Raw genomic sequence first — 19614 nt, 5'->3', positions numbered from 1 at the left:
CTGGTAGCCTGATTATTCTTTCTTTGAGTGTTTTCACGCCTCCCCACCAAGGGGATGTGGTCAAATATGGAACAGCAGAGTTCATATCAGAGTCAGTCCCCACTTTCCACATAACTGTGGAGCATGTCTTGTCCATAGGGTAGATGAGAGTAGGGGTTTGATGTTTATTATTTGTTTTGTCCTTAGTAAAGCAATAGTTTGAGCAGACCCCTGCCCCTGGGCCGCGATCCACTCATTGCGATGTTCTTCTTGTAGGTTTCTAGGACACACTGGTTCTTTCTATTTCCCCATCTCCTATATATCTCTTACCTAAAGTCTCAGAAGGATGTTGTCACATCTAGCCCAATCTTTTTGTAATTGAAGACTTTTGTGGGACATGACTTTTGGGGTACTGCCCAATTATCAGTAAGCATATACCATGTGAGTGTTCTGCTTCTGTGTTAACTCATTATGACCATTTCTAGTCCCATCCATTTGTCCACAAATTTCAGGGTTTCATTGTTTATAATAGTTGAGTAGTATTCCATAGTGTAAATGTACCACAGTTTCTTTATCTGTTCTTCAACTGAGGGATATTTAGGCTTTTTCCAGGTTCTGGCTATTAAGAGTAAGGCTGTTATGAACTTGGTTGACCATATATCCTTGTTGTTTGATGAACCATTTTCTGGGAATATTCCAATGAGTTGAACAGCTGGGTCTTGAGGAATGTGTATGTCTCTTTGTGTCTCTCTCTGTTCTTGATGCTGTCTCCATCCAGTTCTCTGTTTCCTCCATTACTCTTTCTTCTCTCTCTCTCTGTCTCTGTCTTTGTTCTCTCCCATCTACATTCCCAACCCACAGAAACATGAAACAACACTACCTAGTGTTTTAGCTGTTTGCTCTGTGGTGTTATAAAATGTAGTCTGGACTGGCTAAAACAGATGCTAAACCAACATGGCCTGAACATTTACTTTATTATATTAGTTCAGGCACTCTGTGAAGACCTCCTGTGTGAAGTGAATAGTGTAGAACCAAAAGGGATTCCCCTGCTGTGTCCTCCATCTCTGTGAAATTCACTGGCTCATAAACTCCTAGTGCTGTGATGGAGGGAATATCCGAATCAACTGAAACTAAGGGCCCTAATTCAAAGCCCCATGTGTGTAATTGAATTTCAAATTCCCAACAGGAGGCAGGAAAATTTTTAGTGCAGTTTTAGGGATGAGCTGAGCACTCATGAACCTGCCAAATCTTGTTACTATCAAATGTGGATTTACTGAAGCTAAGGTGTTCCACAGACGACCTATCAGCTGGCTACCCAGGTCGTTACTCCAATTAAGCACCCTCGACCCATAAGGGCTGTGAAATGCTGAGGCTAGCACAGGACCAGCTGTGCCTTTCCTACGCCGTGAATGCCCATTAGGATATAGTGAGTGTCCAGCCCTGGCCTATGCTTTTACTGCACGATAGGGTGAAATGAGTGGCCAGATCTGGCCTTTATCTGTAGAATGACTCCCTAAAGCACTCTATCAATAAAACAGTGATTAAGGAAGTGGGAAAAGAGACATGGAAACTGCTCACCTGCTAAATGTTTCCCAGACACTGAGCAAGATAAGGCTTTCACACTAGGTGCAGCAGAAGCAGGGCCAGGCCTACCAGTAGTTACCAAAGAGACATAAATGCACTGGTTAATGAATAATGGCAACATAAGACAGCTGTAGACATTCTTCCTTGACACAAAGATCCTATGGAGCTGCCCTAGTCTCCTGGGCAAAAGGACAAGGTCTAGTTATACCTGTCCCTGACTACTGGGAACAGGAATCCAGATTCTCTTAGGCAGAGTCTCAAATAGCATGTTGGAAGGGAACTGGGAAAGTTGGACTGGAACTCTCTATGTAGTCCATGTGGGCTAAGCCTGATGGCTCACAAACACCAATAATGGTGCCCTGTTCATGCCTTCTGGCATTTGTGCAGCAGAATAATGATGGTTTCTGCCTGCTGCCTCACAAGACTCCCAGGCCCTCACTAATACCATTATCTTTTGCTCTGTTCAGAAGAAAATATTCATCACCCCCCCTTCTTCCTCTTAGCAGGAAATCCACAGGCATTTGGAGAAGTAGGCACAGGGACTCAGGAGTTTGATTTTACTGGGGACTGCTTGTCCCAGCTGGCTGATACTGTTCTAAGAATGTCCCACTCTTGGAGCCTCCCAGTAACTGACCATCTCCAGGACACACCTCCTCCACAGCTGTTATGTGGCCCTAAAATTTTTAAGTTTCCATTCTCACGAAAGGCTCAGAAAAGCACTAAACTAAACAGCAGATCGAGGACCACCCTTAAACCATAGAATCTCATTGGCAGGATCTTCCCTTGTACCACCAGAGAAGGAAACATGGGGAATTGAAATAGCCTTGGGAATAGGCCAGCTGCTTTGAGAACTCAAGTCCCTCCAATCTTTTCACAGCTGACGAGACCTTTTGAGGTCACTTTGAAAGGAAATACCAACATGAAAATAGTATTGAATGCAAAACTGGCAGGAGATTGGTCATGCTTTGGACTCTGTTTTCCTTTTTTGACAGCACAGATTTTTGCTGTATCATTTAAGACAGTGTGTTGCATGAATGCTGGTATTGACTGCCTTGTGCTGCTTAAGCAAACATATCCAAAGCTTTGTCTCTCTTGTTCAGTGTCTTTTCTGGGGAGGTCCAGTAACTTTCCTCACATTTGCATCTTCTCAGAAGGAGCTGTTGTCAGCTGTCTGTGTGAAGGAGTGTTATAAAATGAAAGAGTCCCTTACAAGAGTCAGCAGAATGGCTAGGACTATTCTTTCTTTTCTGAAAATTCTCCAGAACCTTCCTCAGGACATGGATATATGCCCAGACCCTTGAGGAACTTGCCTTTGACTTCATTTTAAATACAATAAGCCTAAGACTTCCAGCTTCATCACCCTAGCTGGTCTTTGCCCAGACCCTGTGCACCTGTTTCTTTTGTCTAAAAATATCTCAGGAATTACCATGGGGATATTAAATAATCTATCTCTTTAGTGTATGTGGTTAAATCAAAATACACAAATAAATACATCTAAACATCACTAATGGAAGCGATAGGCCTTTACTGTAAGTAAATTTTCCATCCCTCCCTTTCTCTCTCTGTTTTTGTTTATCTAGATTGGGTTTCTATTTTTAGTGCTAACTGTCCTGGAACTCACTATGTAGACTAGTCTGTCCTCAAGTTCATAAAGGTCTGCTTGTATCTGTCTCACAAGTGCTGGGATTAAAGACATACTTCAACACTGACCAACACAGGGAGGGGTTAAGGTGGGAATAAGGATGGGATAGGGTGGGGAGAAAGTGGACACCAGGAGGATAAAGGGCGGGGATAGGGGGTATAGGAGGAGGGGAGGAGGCAAGGAGAAGGAGGTTATAAGGTGAGGATCCGGTAGAGAAAATGTGAGCAGAGGGAGGGGATAAGGTGGGGAGAGGGCAGAGAGAAGATGGGGAGAAGGCAGGCACAATGAGGGGATAGGGTGGGGATTGGGGGGTATAGGAGAAGGAGGGGAGTAGGTGGGGAGAAGGAGGGTATAAGGCAGGTATAGGATGGAGAAAAGGGGAGCAGGGGGAGGGTATAATGCAGGGAGAGGGCAGAGAGAAGGTGGGCAGAGGGAGGGGTAGGAAATGAAGGCCGGGCGAAGGTGGGAAGAAGGCATTCACTGGGAGGGGTTAAGGTGGGGATAGGGCAGAGAAAAGGCGGGCAGAGGGAGATGATAGGCCGGGCAGGGGTTGGGAATAGGGCAGGGAAATGGCAGAAAGAAAGAGGGTATAGGGCAGGCAGAGGGTGGGGAGAATGAATGTATAAGGTAGGGATAAGATGGTAATAGATCACAGAGAAGGCAGGGATAGGGCAGGCAGAGGGATGGGAGAGGGAAAGGAGAAGGTGGGGACAAGGTCAGGATATGGCAGAGAAAAGGAGGGCAGAGAGTCGTGATATTGTGGGCAGATGGAGGGAATAGTACAGGCAGAGGGAGGGGATATGGCAGAGAAAGGATAGGCAGAGGGAGGGAATAGTGCGGGGAGAAGGTGGAGAGAAGGAGGGTATAGAGCAGACAGAGGGTGTGGAGAAGGAATGTATAGGGCAGGGATAAGGCGGAGATAGTGTGCAGAGAAGATTGGGATGGAGCGGGCAGAGGGCAGGGATAGGGCAGAGAGAAGGAGGGTATAAGGTGGGAATAGGGTGGAGAGAAGGAGGGGAGAGTAGGCACAGGGAGGGGATAGGGCAGGGATAGGGGTATAGGAGGAGTGGGGTATGTGGGGAGAAGGAGGGTATAAGGCAGACATAGGGCCTATCATGCCAGAATGCCTTTCTAAAACAAGCTAGCTGACTAAGGACAGGTGGCACAAACTCACATAATCCCAGCACCCTGTAGTCAGATGCCAAAGGGGTCTCTGACTTTAAGGGGAGCCTGCTCTACAATGTGAATTCCAAGGCTAGCCAGGATTATACAGTGAAACTCTGTCTCAGTCCATCCCCACCCCTCAAAATGACAAGTTCACAGCCTTACACAATACACACAAGCGTCAGGCAAGCTACACTTTGACCCCAGGAGCGTTCTGCCAAAGCACAGCTCTGGTTCCTAAGGTTCCTGTCCACCAAACAATGGCTGACCCAACAGCTTGTTTCAGAAATCCCAGTGAACACTTGCAGTCACCTCTCCTCATTGTAAATCATGGCACAAGAGCTATAAAACTAGTTACCAAGAACCCAAGTGTCCTTGAATTTGAGGCCTATCTGGGAGGTGCAATACTAATAAATGCTGCCTGCTGCTACTGCAATCAATGTTGATGGATGGGACATGTGAATTAAAATAGCTGCCAAATACCAGGCTTCTGTTGGTTAAAACCTAGAGAAATAGCCTCCAATCTGAGAATGGAGAGCTGTTGGCTTTTATAGCTGAAGCAATAGGCCTCTTGTTCTTAGGCCCAGGAGGAGAGAATTTCTAGGTCTGCCAGTCTAGCCTGTAGGCCATAGGCATTTGGGCCCAGAGTTCATCTTCTTGCTACCCATAATTTCTTTTTTTTCTTCTCTTTCTTTTTTTATTAATTTATTCATATTACATCTCAGTTGTTAGCCCATACCATGTATCCTCCCATTCCTCCCTTCCTCCCACTTCCCCCCTACTCCCCTCCCCTCCCCTATGTCTGTGTCTGAGGGGGACCTACTCCTCCTGAATATGCTCATACGGTATCAAGTCTCTCCTTGGTGACCTATTATCTTTCCTCTGAGTGCCACCCGGCATCTCCATCCAAGGGACATGGTCAAATATGGGGCACCAGAGTTTGTGTGAAAGTTAGATCTCTTTCTCTACTCAACAGTGGAGAATGTCCATCGGCTAGTCCGGGTAGGGGTTCAAGGTTTACTGCCTATTTTTTCCTTGGCTGTTGCCACAGTTTGCGGAGGACCCCAGGGCCCAGATTCGCCTGTAGTTTTCCAGGACCCGCTGGATCCTTCTATTTCCTCATTCTCCAAGTTTTCTCACACCTAAAGTCTCAATAGGATGTCCTCCCCTCTTACCCACTTTCTTGGTAGGCACAGTTTTTCATGGGGACGTACACCTTGGACTAGTGTCTCGATATAAGTGAGTATAGTGGCACTAACCCTGCACTCCCCAAACAACAGATCCTAGCTGGGTCCCACGATATAGGGTGCTGTGGCTCAGGCGTGCAGGATATAACTGCTAATCTATAGCAAGCTGGGAGTGTCCTGGCATACAGGGCCGTGGAAACTGCTACCTCCCCGGATACTGCCAGTGGCCTGAAACCATAGGGATTCAGGCACACCAGGCATGGATCTTGTAATACCCCACTCCTCCTATACACCTATCCCACCCCTATCTCCTCCCTGTGCCTACTCACCCCTCCTTCTCTCCACCCTATTCCCACATTATACCCTCCTTCTCTCTGTCCTATCCCTGCCCTATCCCTGCCCTCTGCCTGCTCTATCCCAAACTTCTCTGCACACTATCTCCGCCCTATCCCCGCCCTATACCTTCCTTCTCCACACCCCCTGTCTGCTCTATACCTTCTCTCCACCTTCTCCCCGCACTATCCCCTCCCTCTGCCTGTACTATTCCCTCCATCTGCCCACAATATCACCTCTCTCTGCCCTCCTTTTCTCTGCCATATCCTGACCTTGTCCCTACCTTCTCCCTTCCTTCTCCCCTCTTTCTGCCTGTCTTTATTCCAGCCTTCTCTGTGATCTATTCCAGTCTTATCCCTGCCCTATACATTCCTTCTCCCTGCCCTCTGCCCGCCCTATAACCTCCTTCTCTCTGCCTTCTCCCCGCCCTATTCCCCCCTCTACCCAGCCTATCCTCTCCCTCTGCCTGCCTTTTCTCTGCCCTATCCCCACATTAAGCCCTCCCAGTGAATGTCTTCTTCCCACCTTCGTCCCGCCTTCTCCACTTCATACACCTCACTCTGCCCGCATTTTCTCTACCCGATCCCCACCTTATACCCTCATTCTCCTGCCTCCTCCCCTCCTACTATACCCCCTATCCCGACCCTATATCCTCCTGGTGTCCACTTTCTCCCCACCCTATCCCATCCTTATTCCCACCTTAACCCCTCCCTGTGTTGCTCAGTTTTGAAACATGTCCTTAATCCCTGCACTTGTGAGGCAGATACAAGCAGACCTTTATGAGCTTGAGGATAGACTAGTCTACAGAGTGAGTTCCAGGACAGTTAGCACTAAAAAGAGAAACCCAATCTTGATAAACCAAAATAGAGAGAGAAAGGGAGGGAAGGAAAATTTACTTACAGTAAAGGCCTATCCCTTCCATTAGTGATGTTTAGATATATTTATTTGTGTATTTTGATTTAACCACATACACTAAAGAGATGGTTTATTTAACATCCCAATGGTAATTCCTAAGATATTTTTTAGACAGAAGAAACAGGTGCACAGGGTCTGGGCAAAGACCAGGTAGGGTGATGAAGCTGGAAGTCCTAGACTTATTGTATTTAAAATGAAGTCAAAGGCAAGTTCCTCAAGTGTCTGGGCTTATATCCATGTCCTGAGGAAGGTTCTGGAGAGTTTTCAGAAATGAAAGGATAGTCCTAGCTGTTCTGGTGACTGGGTATGAGTAAGGAACTCTTTCATTTTATAACACTCCTTCACAAAGAGAGCTGACCACAGCTCCTTCTGAGAAGATGCAAATGTGAGGAAAGTTGCTGGACCTCCCCAGAGAAGACAACTGAACAAGAGAGACAACACTTTGAATATGTTTGCTTAAGCAGCAGAAGGTGGGCAATACCAGCATTCATGCAACACACTGTCTATGAATGAGACAGCAAAAATCTGTGCTGTCAAAAAAGGAAAACAGAGTCCAAAGCATGACCAATCTCCTGCCAGTTTTGCATTCAATACTATTTTCATGTTGGTATTTCCTTCAAAGTGACCTCAAAAGGTCTACTCAGCTGTGAAAAGATTGGAGGGACTTGATTTCTAAAAGCAGCTGGTCTATTCCCAAGGCTATTTCAATTCCCCATATTTCCTTTTCTGGTGGTACTAGGGAAGATCATGCCATTGAGATTCTATGGTTTAAGGGTGGTCCTCGATCGGCTGTTTAGTTTAGTGCTTTTCTGAGCCTTTCTTGAGAATGGAAACTTAAAAATTTTAGGGCTACATAACAGCTGTGGAGGAGGTGTGTCCTGGAGAGGGTCAGTTACAGGGAGGCTCCAAGAGGGGGATCTTCTTAGAATAGTAGCAGCCAGCTGGGACAAGCAATCCCCAGTAAAATCAGACTCCTGAGTCCCTGTGCCTACTTCCCCAACTGCCTGTGGATTTCCTGCTAAGAGGAAGAGTGGGGGTGATGAGTATGTTCTTCTGAACAGAGCAAAAGATAAGGATATTAGTGATGGCCTGGGAGGCTTGTGAGGGAGCAGGCAGAAACCATCACTATTCTGCTGCACAAATGCCTGAAGGCCTGAAGAGGGCACCATTTTTGGTGTTTGTGAGCCATCAGGCTTAGCCCACATGGACTACATAGAGTTACAGTCCAACATTCCCAGTTCCCTTCCAACATGCTATTTCAGATTCTGCCTAAGAGAATCTGGATTCCTGTTCCCAGTAGTTAGGGACAGGTAGAGCTAGACCTTGTCCTTTTGCCCAGGAGACTAGGGCAGCTCCATAGCTTCTTTGCATCAAGGAAGAATGTCTACAGCTGTCTTATGGTGGCATTATTCATTAACCAGTGCATTTATGTCTCTTTGTTAACTACTGGTAGATCTGGCTCTACTTCTGCTGCACCTAGTTTGAAAGCCTTATCTAGCTCAGCGTCTGGGAAACAATTAGCAAGTGAGCAGTTTCCATGTCTTCTTTCCCACCTCCTTGCTCACTGTTTTATTGATAGAGTGCTTTAGGGAGTCATTGTACAGATAAAGGCCAGATCTGGCCACTCATTCCACCCTATGGTGCAGTAAAAGCATAGGCCAGGGCTGGACACTCACTATATCCTAATGTGCATTTACTGCATAGGAAAGGCACAGCTGGTCCTGTGCTAGCCTCAGCATTTCACAGCCCTTATGCGTTGAGGATGCTTAATTGGAGTAACGACCTGGGTAGCCAGCTGATAGGTCATCTGTGGAACACCTTAGCTTCAGTAAATCCACATTTGATAGTAACAAGATTTGGCAGGTTCATGAGTGTTCAGCTCAATCCTAAAACTGCACTAATAATTTTTCTGACTCCTTTTGGGAATTTGAAATTCAATTACACACATGGGGCTTTGAATCAGGGCCCTTAGTTTCAGTTCATTCGGATACTCCCTCCATCACAGCACTAGGAGGTTATGAGCCAGTGATTTTCACAGAGATGGAGGACACAGCAGGGGAATCCCTTTTGGTTCTACACTATTCAAATCACACAGGAGGTCTTCACGGAGTGCCTGAACTCATATAATAAAGTACATGTTCAGGCCATGTTGGTTTAGCATCTGTTTTAGCCAGTCCAGACTACATATTATAACACCACAGAGCAAACAGCTAAAACAATAGGTAGTGTTGTCTCATGTCTCAGTGGGTTGGGAAGGTAGATGAGAGAGAACAAAGACAGAGACAGAGAGAGAGAGAAGAAAGAGTAATGGGGAAACAGAGAACTAGATGGAGGCAGCATCTAGAACAGAAAGAGACACAAAGAGACATACACATTCCTCAAGACCCAGCTGTTCAACTCAATGGCATATTCCCAGAACATGGTTAATCAAACAACAAGGATATATGTTCAACCAAGTTCATAACAGCCTTACTCTTAATAGCCAGAACCTGGAAAAAGTCTAAACATCTCTCAGTTGAAGAACAGATAAAGAAACTGTGGTACATTTACACTATGGAATACTACTCAGCTATTATAAACAATGAAATCCTGAAATTTGTGTACAATTGGATGGGACTAGAAATGGTCATAATGAGTTAACACAGAAGCAGAAGACTCACATGGTATATGCTCACTGATAATTGGGCAGTACCCCAAATATCATGTCCGACAGAAGACTTCACTTACGAATAGATTGGGATAGATATGACAACATCCTTCTGAGACTTAAGGTAAGAGATATATAGGAGAAGGGGAAATAGAAAGACCCAGTGTGTCTTAGAAACGTAAAAGAAGAACATCGCAATGAGTGGATCGCGGCCCAGGGGCAGGGGTCTGCTCAAACTATTGCTTTACTAAGGACAAAACAAGTAGTAAACATCAAACCCCTACTCTGATCTACCCTATGGACAAGATATGCTCCACAGTTATGTGGAAAGTGGGGACTGACTCTGATATGAACTCTGCTGTTCCATATTTGATCACATCCCCATGGTGGGGAGGCACGAAAACACTCAAAGAAAGAATAATCAGGCTACCAAGATGAGACTTGATAGCCTATGACCATATAGTGAAGAAGGAGGTCGCCATCGATCTTAGACCTATAGGAGGTGAATAGGGTGAAAACGGGAGGGTGGGAGGAATGGGAATATAAAAGTGTTGGGATAAAAATTGAGTTGTAATCTGAATAAATTAAAAAACACAATATCCAACATGGAGATGAATCCTTTCATCCAGAGGAGCTACAGTCCTTCTCCCTGGCTCTTAGCAATGGAGAAAATTCTTAATTCTTTTCAATTATTGGAGAACATAATGCCTGCTGTGTCCATAATATATTCATGAAATAAGGAGTAGTCTGTGTGTGTGTGTGTGTGTGTGTGTGTGTGTGTGTGTGTGTGGTGTTTGTTTTGTTACAGGATCTTTCTATTTATCCTGGTGTAGAAGAATGCCTTGAGTGGGTATTATAGCTGCCAGTAAAATGCTGTTTGGCCAAGAAACTGGGCAGAAGGACAGAAAATGGAAGGGAGGGATTTCTGGGTCATAAGCATGAGGAAGATGGTGGCAAAAAAGAGCCTGAGGGAAAATAATCTACCTGAGAGCCATGACACTCGCAAGTTATTGGTTCATGTTTTGGTTTTAAGGTTATTAAGATTAGAGTTGCTCAGATTCTGCCCAGCCTAGTGCTTGCAGATTGAAAAGAAACCTTACTATCTGTGCTGTCCTTTGGGAACTAGCTGGTAAAAGAAAACTAGTGGCTTAATAATTTACTGTGTTAACTAAGGTAGGAAGAATAAAAGGTACATCAACAGCCTGGAGCTTGCTTTCTAGATTTGTCTTGTCTCAAAATCGTGGACATCTTCCTTCCTCTGCCTCCCAAGAGCCAGAATTAAAGAATGTGTCACCACACTCAGCCTCAATGGTGAGTATATTGGAGGCAACTGCATACAAAGATGCCACCCAATTATTAAACCCATGATTTTCTCTTTCACAATGGCTCCCTAACAAATATTATATACATAAGAAATAATATATAATATTATTCTATAACTTTAAGCCTGTTTTAGAGTATATTTCTAATTGCATTTATTGTGCAATAAGTCTAGATAATCTTAGATGCAGTATGTTTTTTCCTAAGACAAGGCAAATTTCTATGTAGGTGCTATTAATTTAACCATATATAATACAGTTTGAAAATTTTCTGTGAGTTAGACGGAATTTGTTGTACTTTATGAATCCTTACATCCAAGGAAAAAGGACTTTATATGTAATTTTATGTCCAGAATGAAAGAGAAAAAGAGGAAATGTAAGAAAACTTCCCACCAAACGTAGAGGCACTATTGGAGTTCTTATTAGTTGTTCCATTGGAGACTAATGAGAAAGAGTAAGTGTAAAATTTGGAATACATTAAAATGATTCTCTCTTTGTTATTCACCGTTTTCTTTTTAGAAATTGAATGATACAATTTTGGTTTGTAAAGTTGCCTATGATATAATTGTATTTGAAACCTCAGTTTAGCATAAAAGTATCATGAAGGAACATATTACAAGAGCATAAAGACAAGCTGCCTTCAGTAACAGCCAAATGTAATAGAAATGGTGCAGAGGTAACTTATATAGGTATCAGCAGTTAGTGTTTTGCTGATGAAACAAAAAAACAATGTCAGTATAAAAGAGAAATTGTGAGATAATATAACCATGGGGCTTTCTTCAAAGCAACAAAATCATGGTATTTTAGACGGGGACATGGAAGCCAAAAGTAATATCTCAGTGGAGACAATAGTGAATTAGGCAGTGATTGGCTTGTTTCCTCTTGGATCTAGGCAACTACATTGCTTACCCAGGACAAGAAATGCTTTCAGGTGGGGGTTTCTTCAAAGATTCTGGCCATGATTGAAAACTTACGTGCCACTTTTGTTTTAATGAGCTATCTCTGACAAAGAAAAAGAGAGGAAATGGTGAAGAGGAATTTTAACTGACAGCTGTGTTTATCCTTCCTTTAAAATTCCAATCTGCCTCTGTTAGGTATATAGCCGGTTACTGCAGCAACTCAATTGGGTTTGTAGAGAAAAACATAATATGCTAAGAAAACAGAACACCTAAATTCAGGAAAGGAAAATCTTTTGTTTTTTCAGCTGTAGGAAGTCATAGTTTCTGTATCACTTCACTGGCAAGAAGCAGGGATATTGGTCAGTTTTGATTCCTGATTTACACTCTTCCATTTCACCAGGGACACGGAAAATCTTCTGCATTTAAACAGAGAGTGGAATCTAGAAGGTGAAATGTCAATGTAAAATTTCCTGGGACATTCCATTCTCAAGAGGAAAGAAGAGATGTCTTCTTCACAGGTAAATGAATGTGTGTGCGTGTGTGTGGGACAAGTTGATTGTCTGTACAAAAATGCTTCATTATCAGAACTTCTGAACCTTCACGATGCTGACTAATTTTCAGAAGTACTTTTATCATTTGATTCTCATTATTATCTCTTAAAAACTTTTGTCACCTGTTTGCTTAAGGCAGCTTATTTGCAAGTCTTTTTTTTTTTAGAACAACTTCTACAAAATAAAAATGTAATCTGTAAAAATTATAAATTTTCTCATATCAAAGATAAATATAGGCACTCTATATTTGCAGAGATTGAGATGGGTCATTATTTAATCGGGAATAGAAGCCAATATATTGTGAATATTTCATCTGAGGGCCTCTTTTGGTAGTTCTCATCCTTCCTATTGATTGCAACTTTAATAGCATCACTCATGGTGTGGTGATCATGTCATTTGATCCCCCAAAAAGGTCCCCACACACACGGTCAGTGTTGCTAGACTATTGCTTCATTGCAGAGAATTCAGAAAAATATTTTTTTCAGAATATAATTTAGTTTTAAAATGCATATTTGATTTTTTAAAACAGACCAAGTTCTTTAGTTAACTAATCTTTCCTTGTGTCAAACATAGAATTTATACAATGACCATGAAAGGATACTGTTAATTTTATTTTCAGGGTCTACTGACTTTCAAGGATGTGGCTATAAACTTTTCCAAGGAGGAGTGGGAATGTCTGGACTCTGCTCAGAGGGCTTTGTACAGAGATGTCATGCTGGAGAACTACAATAACCTGGTTTCTGTAGGTGAGAATATTTTTATTCCATGCTTGCTACTTCATCTTAGGGATGTCTAAAGCTTCTACTAGCTAATATTTTGACTTTACTTCCACTGCTTAGTTTATCGCTTAGTTTATCTCATAAGTTTTTATAGGTATTGATTACTGTCTTATCTATAGATAACTTCTTACATCCCTTTACTTTGTTTTTACATTTATCCGAATAATAATTAAACGTTTCATAACTTTTGTGCTGGTAACCAGTAGCATTTATATGTGAATCCATTTTGAATCCCAAAGTTATGCTTTTACTATTATTTTACTTAAGTTTACTTAAGAAAATTAAATACAGAATTTGAAAATCTATTGACTTATGAAGAGTCTAAAACGTCTTGGAAGGAATTGAGAACTAGTAAGTCATTCATGTATACTTTCTTCTCTATTTGGTACAATCCTATGCTAGTATACAGCTACATAGAATGGTGTGTCTGTATTTCTTTTTGAATTCACAGGCATTTCTGTTTCAAAAGCAGAGGTATTAACATGTCTTAGACAAATGAAAAAACCCTGGATTGATGATAAAGAGAAGATTAATGAAAAAGAATCAAGTAAGATAAAATAAAATGACACAGCATGTGATGACTCTAATCCAAGGAGCAATCTAGACCTGAAGAGTATTTAGCAAACAGCTTCAGCAGAAAGTAGGCCTAAGAATTTCTTTTAGAACAAAGTACAAAATGTATTGTACAGCATGGATCTTATATGATATTTAACATATTTATTTTAATATTTTTGATGTGAAGTACATTATATTATAGACATTTAACAAACTAGTAGATTGATTTGTGTCTAATTACTGAAAATATTTTTGTTGTACATGAATGATGAATTATTTGGAGGTTTCCATTACTTATTCCTTTAAAAGGATTTTATATCATATATTTTGCATTTAGTCTTTCTCTCATTCACATCAGCCAAACTACCAGGTCTTTCCTCAATAACTCAATGTCATGATCTCTCTCTCTCTCTCTCTCTCTCTCTCTCTCTCTCTCTCTCTATGTATATATATATATATATATATATATATATATATATATATATATAACACAGAGAGAGAGACAGTGAGAGGAGAAAAGAATAGAAGCTAAAATGGATTTAAACATGAAATTGGGTTTGTGCTAATAAATTCTCCCAAGATATGGCATAACATATGATTAATATATCCAATGATATATATTCAATGATATCCGAAGGATATATATATATCCTTTCCTTATTTTCCTCTCTCCATATATCTAGTACAATAAATGGGTTCTCAGCTTGGTTGACAATTTGTACCTCTTTCTCCTTCTCAAGGCAGGATATGACTAATATATGTCAAGAGGAATTTCTTTTGTGTCAATTATATTTTTTGCGTTGTAAGCCTTTTGTATGTTAAAATGTATCTCTCTGTTTAGGTTGGAGAAAATTTCTTTTTCAATTTTGTTAAAAATATTTTCTGGTCTTGGAGCTTGTCATCTTCTGTCTATTTCTATCATACTTATATTACGTTTTGTCTTTTCATTATGTCCTTGATTTGTTGGATGTTTTGTGTAAGGAACTTTTTTAAATTTAATATTTTATTTGATATATGTATCTATTTCTTCAATTGTGTCTTCTGTGCCTGAGATTATTTCCTCCATCACTCATATATTGTTGGTGATACTTACCTCTGAATTTTCTGATTCTTTTTAAGTTTCCCAACTCCATTTTTTCATCAGTTTGTGTTTACTTTAATTAGTCTATTTTCCTTTTCAGGTCTTGGATCATTTTATTAATGTCCTTATCCTGTTTTATCATATTTTCCTATATTTCTTATATAAGTTTAATTATCACTTTTTGAATTGACTCTGTCATATTCACAAACATAGATTTAAAACCATTTACCTGCGTTTCAGTTGTGTTTGTATGTCCAGGCCATGTTTTATTAGGGTAGTTGAAATGTGTTGGTGACATATTGCCATAGGTTTTGCTGCCCTTTAGCCATATTGGTGTTCCTTGCTTTGGCTGGTTGTTTCTGGATATCTCTGGGCTTCTAGAGCATGCAAGAAGAGCCATGGGTCATATGCTGGGATTTGGATCTCCTCCAATATCCTGTATCATTTCACATCAGGCTGTGTCCCAGTTGGACATGCAGTCAGGTGATTTGGATAAGGGTCTGACATGTGTGGTTCTCAGATCTGTCAGTTCTCTTCAAGATGGCTATTAGTACTGTGAAAAATAGGCTGGTCGGTTTCTCAGAATTCCAGGAGTATTCAGAAGGTCAGAGCATAGAGCTGTTTCTTCTTGCAACTTGGATACCGTTTTTTCTATAGGGAACATGAGACATTGTTTGCATTTTGGGGTAGGCTCAACTGAGCAGCCAACTACGTGTTCTGCACTCACTGAGCTCCTGATTCTCAGACTCTATGCCTGCTGGAGGCCTCCATTTTGGAATGATAGCCTGTCTATTCATATTGTCCAGCATATGTTAACATATAGAAAAGTAGAACTGCAGGCCAGAGGATCAAAACATGTCCCTGTTTCCCAGAAATTATTTTTGCAGAAGTCAATAGTTGCAGCCATGTGTTTCTGTAACCCAGGTTTGGCTAGGCTGGAAGCTACTGGGTGATTTAACCTGGGACAGTATGCTTCTTGAACCTGGGTATCAGCCATATGGGGCTTGGTTGATGTGTCCATAGCTCCTAGGATGCCTCCTCTTATTTAGGAAATACAGGCAATGCTGTTTCAGAGTCCAGAACTTGGCTACTCACTTGATCCACTCTCTCTCCATCCTTGCTACTCACACACAATGCATGAACTGTAGCAAGATCCTTGAGTGCTACCTTTTAAATATTTGTCAAAAATATTTTTTCTTTTATATTTATCTTTTGTTCACTTCAAGCTGAGAAACTTTTCCTCATTTCTCCCATTATATTACATTTCATCTGCAGTATGGATTCTTGAATGATTAGTATTCATATGTGAAACAATATACAATGATAAAAAAGAACACATATGTTCTTGTAAGTACTTGTAAGTACTTGTACTTGTAAGTACACACACACACACACCCACAACCCAAACATGAAGAGATAGGCAAATTTCAGAGTAAAACGTGTTTTTAACTTGATAATGAGTGTAGGGACCATAGAATGTTACCTGAGTGATACTGGAGAGAAAGAAGCAATGGGAAATGTAATGAATTTTCACTTCAATAGAAATTTAAGTTATGTTTGACTGTTTAAATGTCAGGTCTGGAATTTCATATTTTAATTTAAAATAAAGATATATATATATATATATATATATATATATATATATATATATATATATATATATATATAGTACTGTGGATTCAAATTTGATTTTAGGGACATAAACATGTTTAACTTCTTAAGAATTCTTTGGTTTCTAAGAAACTTACTTGTCTTAGTAAATATTCCTTAATGTTTGTGAAAATTTTGAAACCCTTTATATTCATGTACTGGGCATGGATTTTACATGATACACTTAATTTTTATCATGTTTTCTCTTGTGTTCTTATTAATATTCTCTTTGATTTTAGAATCATTGATAAATCTTGCATTTGGATGAAAAACTTAAATAATGCTGTAGTTGCTCATTTCTGTCAATAATTTCTAAATGTATTTAGGATAATGATTGGTGTTTATATTGTTAATTGAATGTCACAGTGAAGAGTAGTTTTCTATTCATGCGTTAAAGTTACAACAATTTTATTTGACATTATTTGTTCCAATTAATACTTTTTTGCATGTTTGTTTTTTACTGAAAAATAAAATCATTCATATTACATCTTAATTGCTATTCCATCCCGTGCATCCTCCCATTCCTCCCTCCAACCCTCTTTTACCACATTCCCTTTCCCTATGACTGTGACTGATGGGGACCTCCTCCCCTTGAATATGATGCTACATTATCAAGTTTCTTCTTGGTAGTCTACTATCCGTCCTCTGAGTGCCATCAGGACACGCAATCTAGGGGACATGGAAAAATAAGGGGCACCAGAGTTTGTGTTAAAGTCAGTCCCCAATCTCCACTTAACTGTGGAGAATATTCTGTCCTTAGGCTAGGTCTGGGTAGGGGTTTGATGATGACTGCACATTTTGTCCTTAGTGCTATAGATCGAGCAGAACCCCCGGGCCCAGGTTTGCCCATCATAGTGTTCTTCTTGTTCCAATGAATACTTAATGAAGACACTAATGTATATTACAAAATATACGATGGTTTCATGTGATATCTTCTAACATCCATTATAACCAGGACATTTGTTTTCTTAGAAAAATTGCTGCAATTCTATGTTGTACCATTTTGCTATGATCCCCAGTTTGATGTCATTTTATATATTACATATCTATATTACATTAATATGCATCTGAAATATCATATAGTGATTTCATTTCATTTGTTTCAGTTTTGTCTTCTTACCATACCAAGAAGCAATTCCCAAAGGAGTGCACACAAGATTCTTTCTTGAAAGAAATACCAAGATTATTTGGGTGTAATGGCCTTTCAGAGATGAATAGAAAGAAGTTCTGGGAATATTCATGTGACAGTGAAGTTCATAAAACAATTCATTATGGAAATGATCAGTGTGAAAAATACATGTGTGTCATTTCTGAAACAAAAGATCAAGAAGCTCTGGCTTCCTCTGAGAGCACTCAGTCTCTACCACTCATGATTTCACAATTGGAGGCGCCACAGGTAAAAGGTTCACAACAAGTTTTGAAGTACAATTCTATTCTACACAGAAAGAGGGAAATATTAAGTAGTGAACTTAAATGTCAACACAAAATAGATATGGGATGTAAATTTTATAAATGTAATCTGTGTGGAAAATCACTTACCAAGTCCTCAAAACTTCAAGTTCATCAAAGAATCCACAGTGGAGATAACGCTTATAAATATACGAAGAGGAACACATCATTTACACAGTCCTCAAAACTTCAAGCTCAACACAGCGTTAATACTGGACAAATATGTCAAAAGTGTAATGAATGTTTGGAATCATTTGCCTTATTCTCTTCTCTCCGGGATCAAAAAAGTATTCCTTCTCAAGAATATCCTCACAAATATATTGAGAGTGGGAAATCCTTTACCAACTCCTCAAGTCTTCATGTACACTACAGAATCCACTCCAGAGATAAACTTTACATATGTAATGAGTGTGGGAAATACTTTTCCTGGTACTCAAAACTCCAAGTTCATCAAAGAATCCATACTGGTGTTAAACCTTACAAGTGTAATGAGTGTGGGAAATCCTTTACTCAGTTATCAACTCTCCAAGGTCATCAAAGAATCCATACTGGAGATAAACCTTACAAATGTAATGAGTGTGGGAAATCCTTTACTCACTCTTCAACTTTCCAAGGTCATCAAAGAATCCATACTGGTGATAAACCTTACAAATGTAATGAATGTGGGAAATCCTTTACTCACTCTTCAGCTCTCCAAGATCATCAAAGAATCCATACTGGAGATAAACCTTACAAATGTAATGAGTGTGGGAAATCCTTTACTCAGTCTTCAGCTCTCCGACGTCATCAAAGAATCCATACTGGAGATAAACCTTACAAATGTAATGAGTGTGGGAAATCCTTTACTCACTCTTCAACTCTCCAACGTCATCAAAGAATCCATACTGGTGATAAACCTTACAAATGTAATGAGTGTCGGAAATCCTTTACTCACTCTTCAGCTCTCCAAGTTCATCAAAGAATCCATACTGGAGATAAACCTTACAAATGTAATGAGTGTGGGAAATCCTTTACTCACTCTTCTGCTCTCCAACGTCATCAAAGAATCCATACTGGTGATAAACCTTACAAATGTAATGATTGTGGGAAATCCTTTACTCCCTCTTTAGCTCTCCAATGTCATCAAAGAATCCATACTGGAGATAAACCTTACAAATGTAATGAGTGTGGGAAATCCTTTACTCACTCTTCAACACTCCGACGTCATCAAAGAATCCATACTGGAGATTATCCTTACAAGTTTAATGAGTGTGGGAAATCTTTTATCCAGTACTCAAATCTCCAAGTTCATCAAAGAATTCATAATGGAGACAAACCATACAAATGTAATAAGTGTGAGAAATCATTTACAATGTCCTCAGATCTTAAAATTCATCAAAGAAGCCATACTCGAGAAAAACCTTACAAGTGTAATGAGTGTGGGAAAACCTTTACCCAGTATTCATCTCTCCAAAGTCATCAAACAACCCATAGTTGAGACAAATCATATAAATATAATAATTGTGGTAAATCATTTACATAGTACCCATAATTTGAAGCTTACCACTGAATTCATATTGGAGACAAACCTTACAAATGTAGTGAATGTGGGAAATAATTTACTTCATCCTCATCTTTCCAAGTTCATCAAAGAATCCATAACTGAGAAAAACTTTACAAATATAATGAGTGTGGGAAATCTGTTACCAAATCCTAAAGTCATTAAGTTCACTAAAGAAACCACACTGAAAATAAACATTACAAATATAAAGACTGTGGCAAGTGGTTTACCATGTCTTCAACTCTCCAAGTTCATCAAAGAATCCATACTAGAAAGCAACCTTATAAGTTTAATACAGGAAATACTTTTGGAAGTCCAAAACTCTTCAAACCCACCACAG

At 40.2% G+C, this 19614-nt stretch overlaps 1 protein-coding gene across 1 annotated transcript; it reads left to right on the top strand.

Annotated features, from left to right (window-relative positions):
- Positions 1–11872: 11872 nt before the first annotated feature.
- LOC311591786 (uncharacterized protein) lies at positions 11873–19211 on the top strand (the record flags this gene model as incomplete). The annotated part of the gene is made up of 4 exons (XM_084803426.1): positions 11873–12187; positions 12840–12966; positions 13451–13546; positions 17392–19211. Exons 1-4 carry the CDS (start codon positions 12173–12175, stop codon positions 19209–19211), a joined length of 2058 nt encoding a protein of 685 aa, XP_084659552.1. The 5' UTR covers positions 11873–12172.
- Between the last annotated feature and the right edge of the window lie 403 nt (positions 19212–19614).

The sequence above is a fragment of the Acomys minous genome (assembly GCF_964271855.1).
Source record: "Acomys minous genome assembly, contig: scaffold_52, whole genome shotgun sequence".
NCBI lineage: Eukaryota > Metazoa > Chordata > Mammalia > Rodentia > Muridae > Acomys > Acomys minous.
Note: the sequence above shows the minus strand (reverse complement) of the source record. Positions and strands in the feature narration are given on the sequence as shown.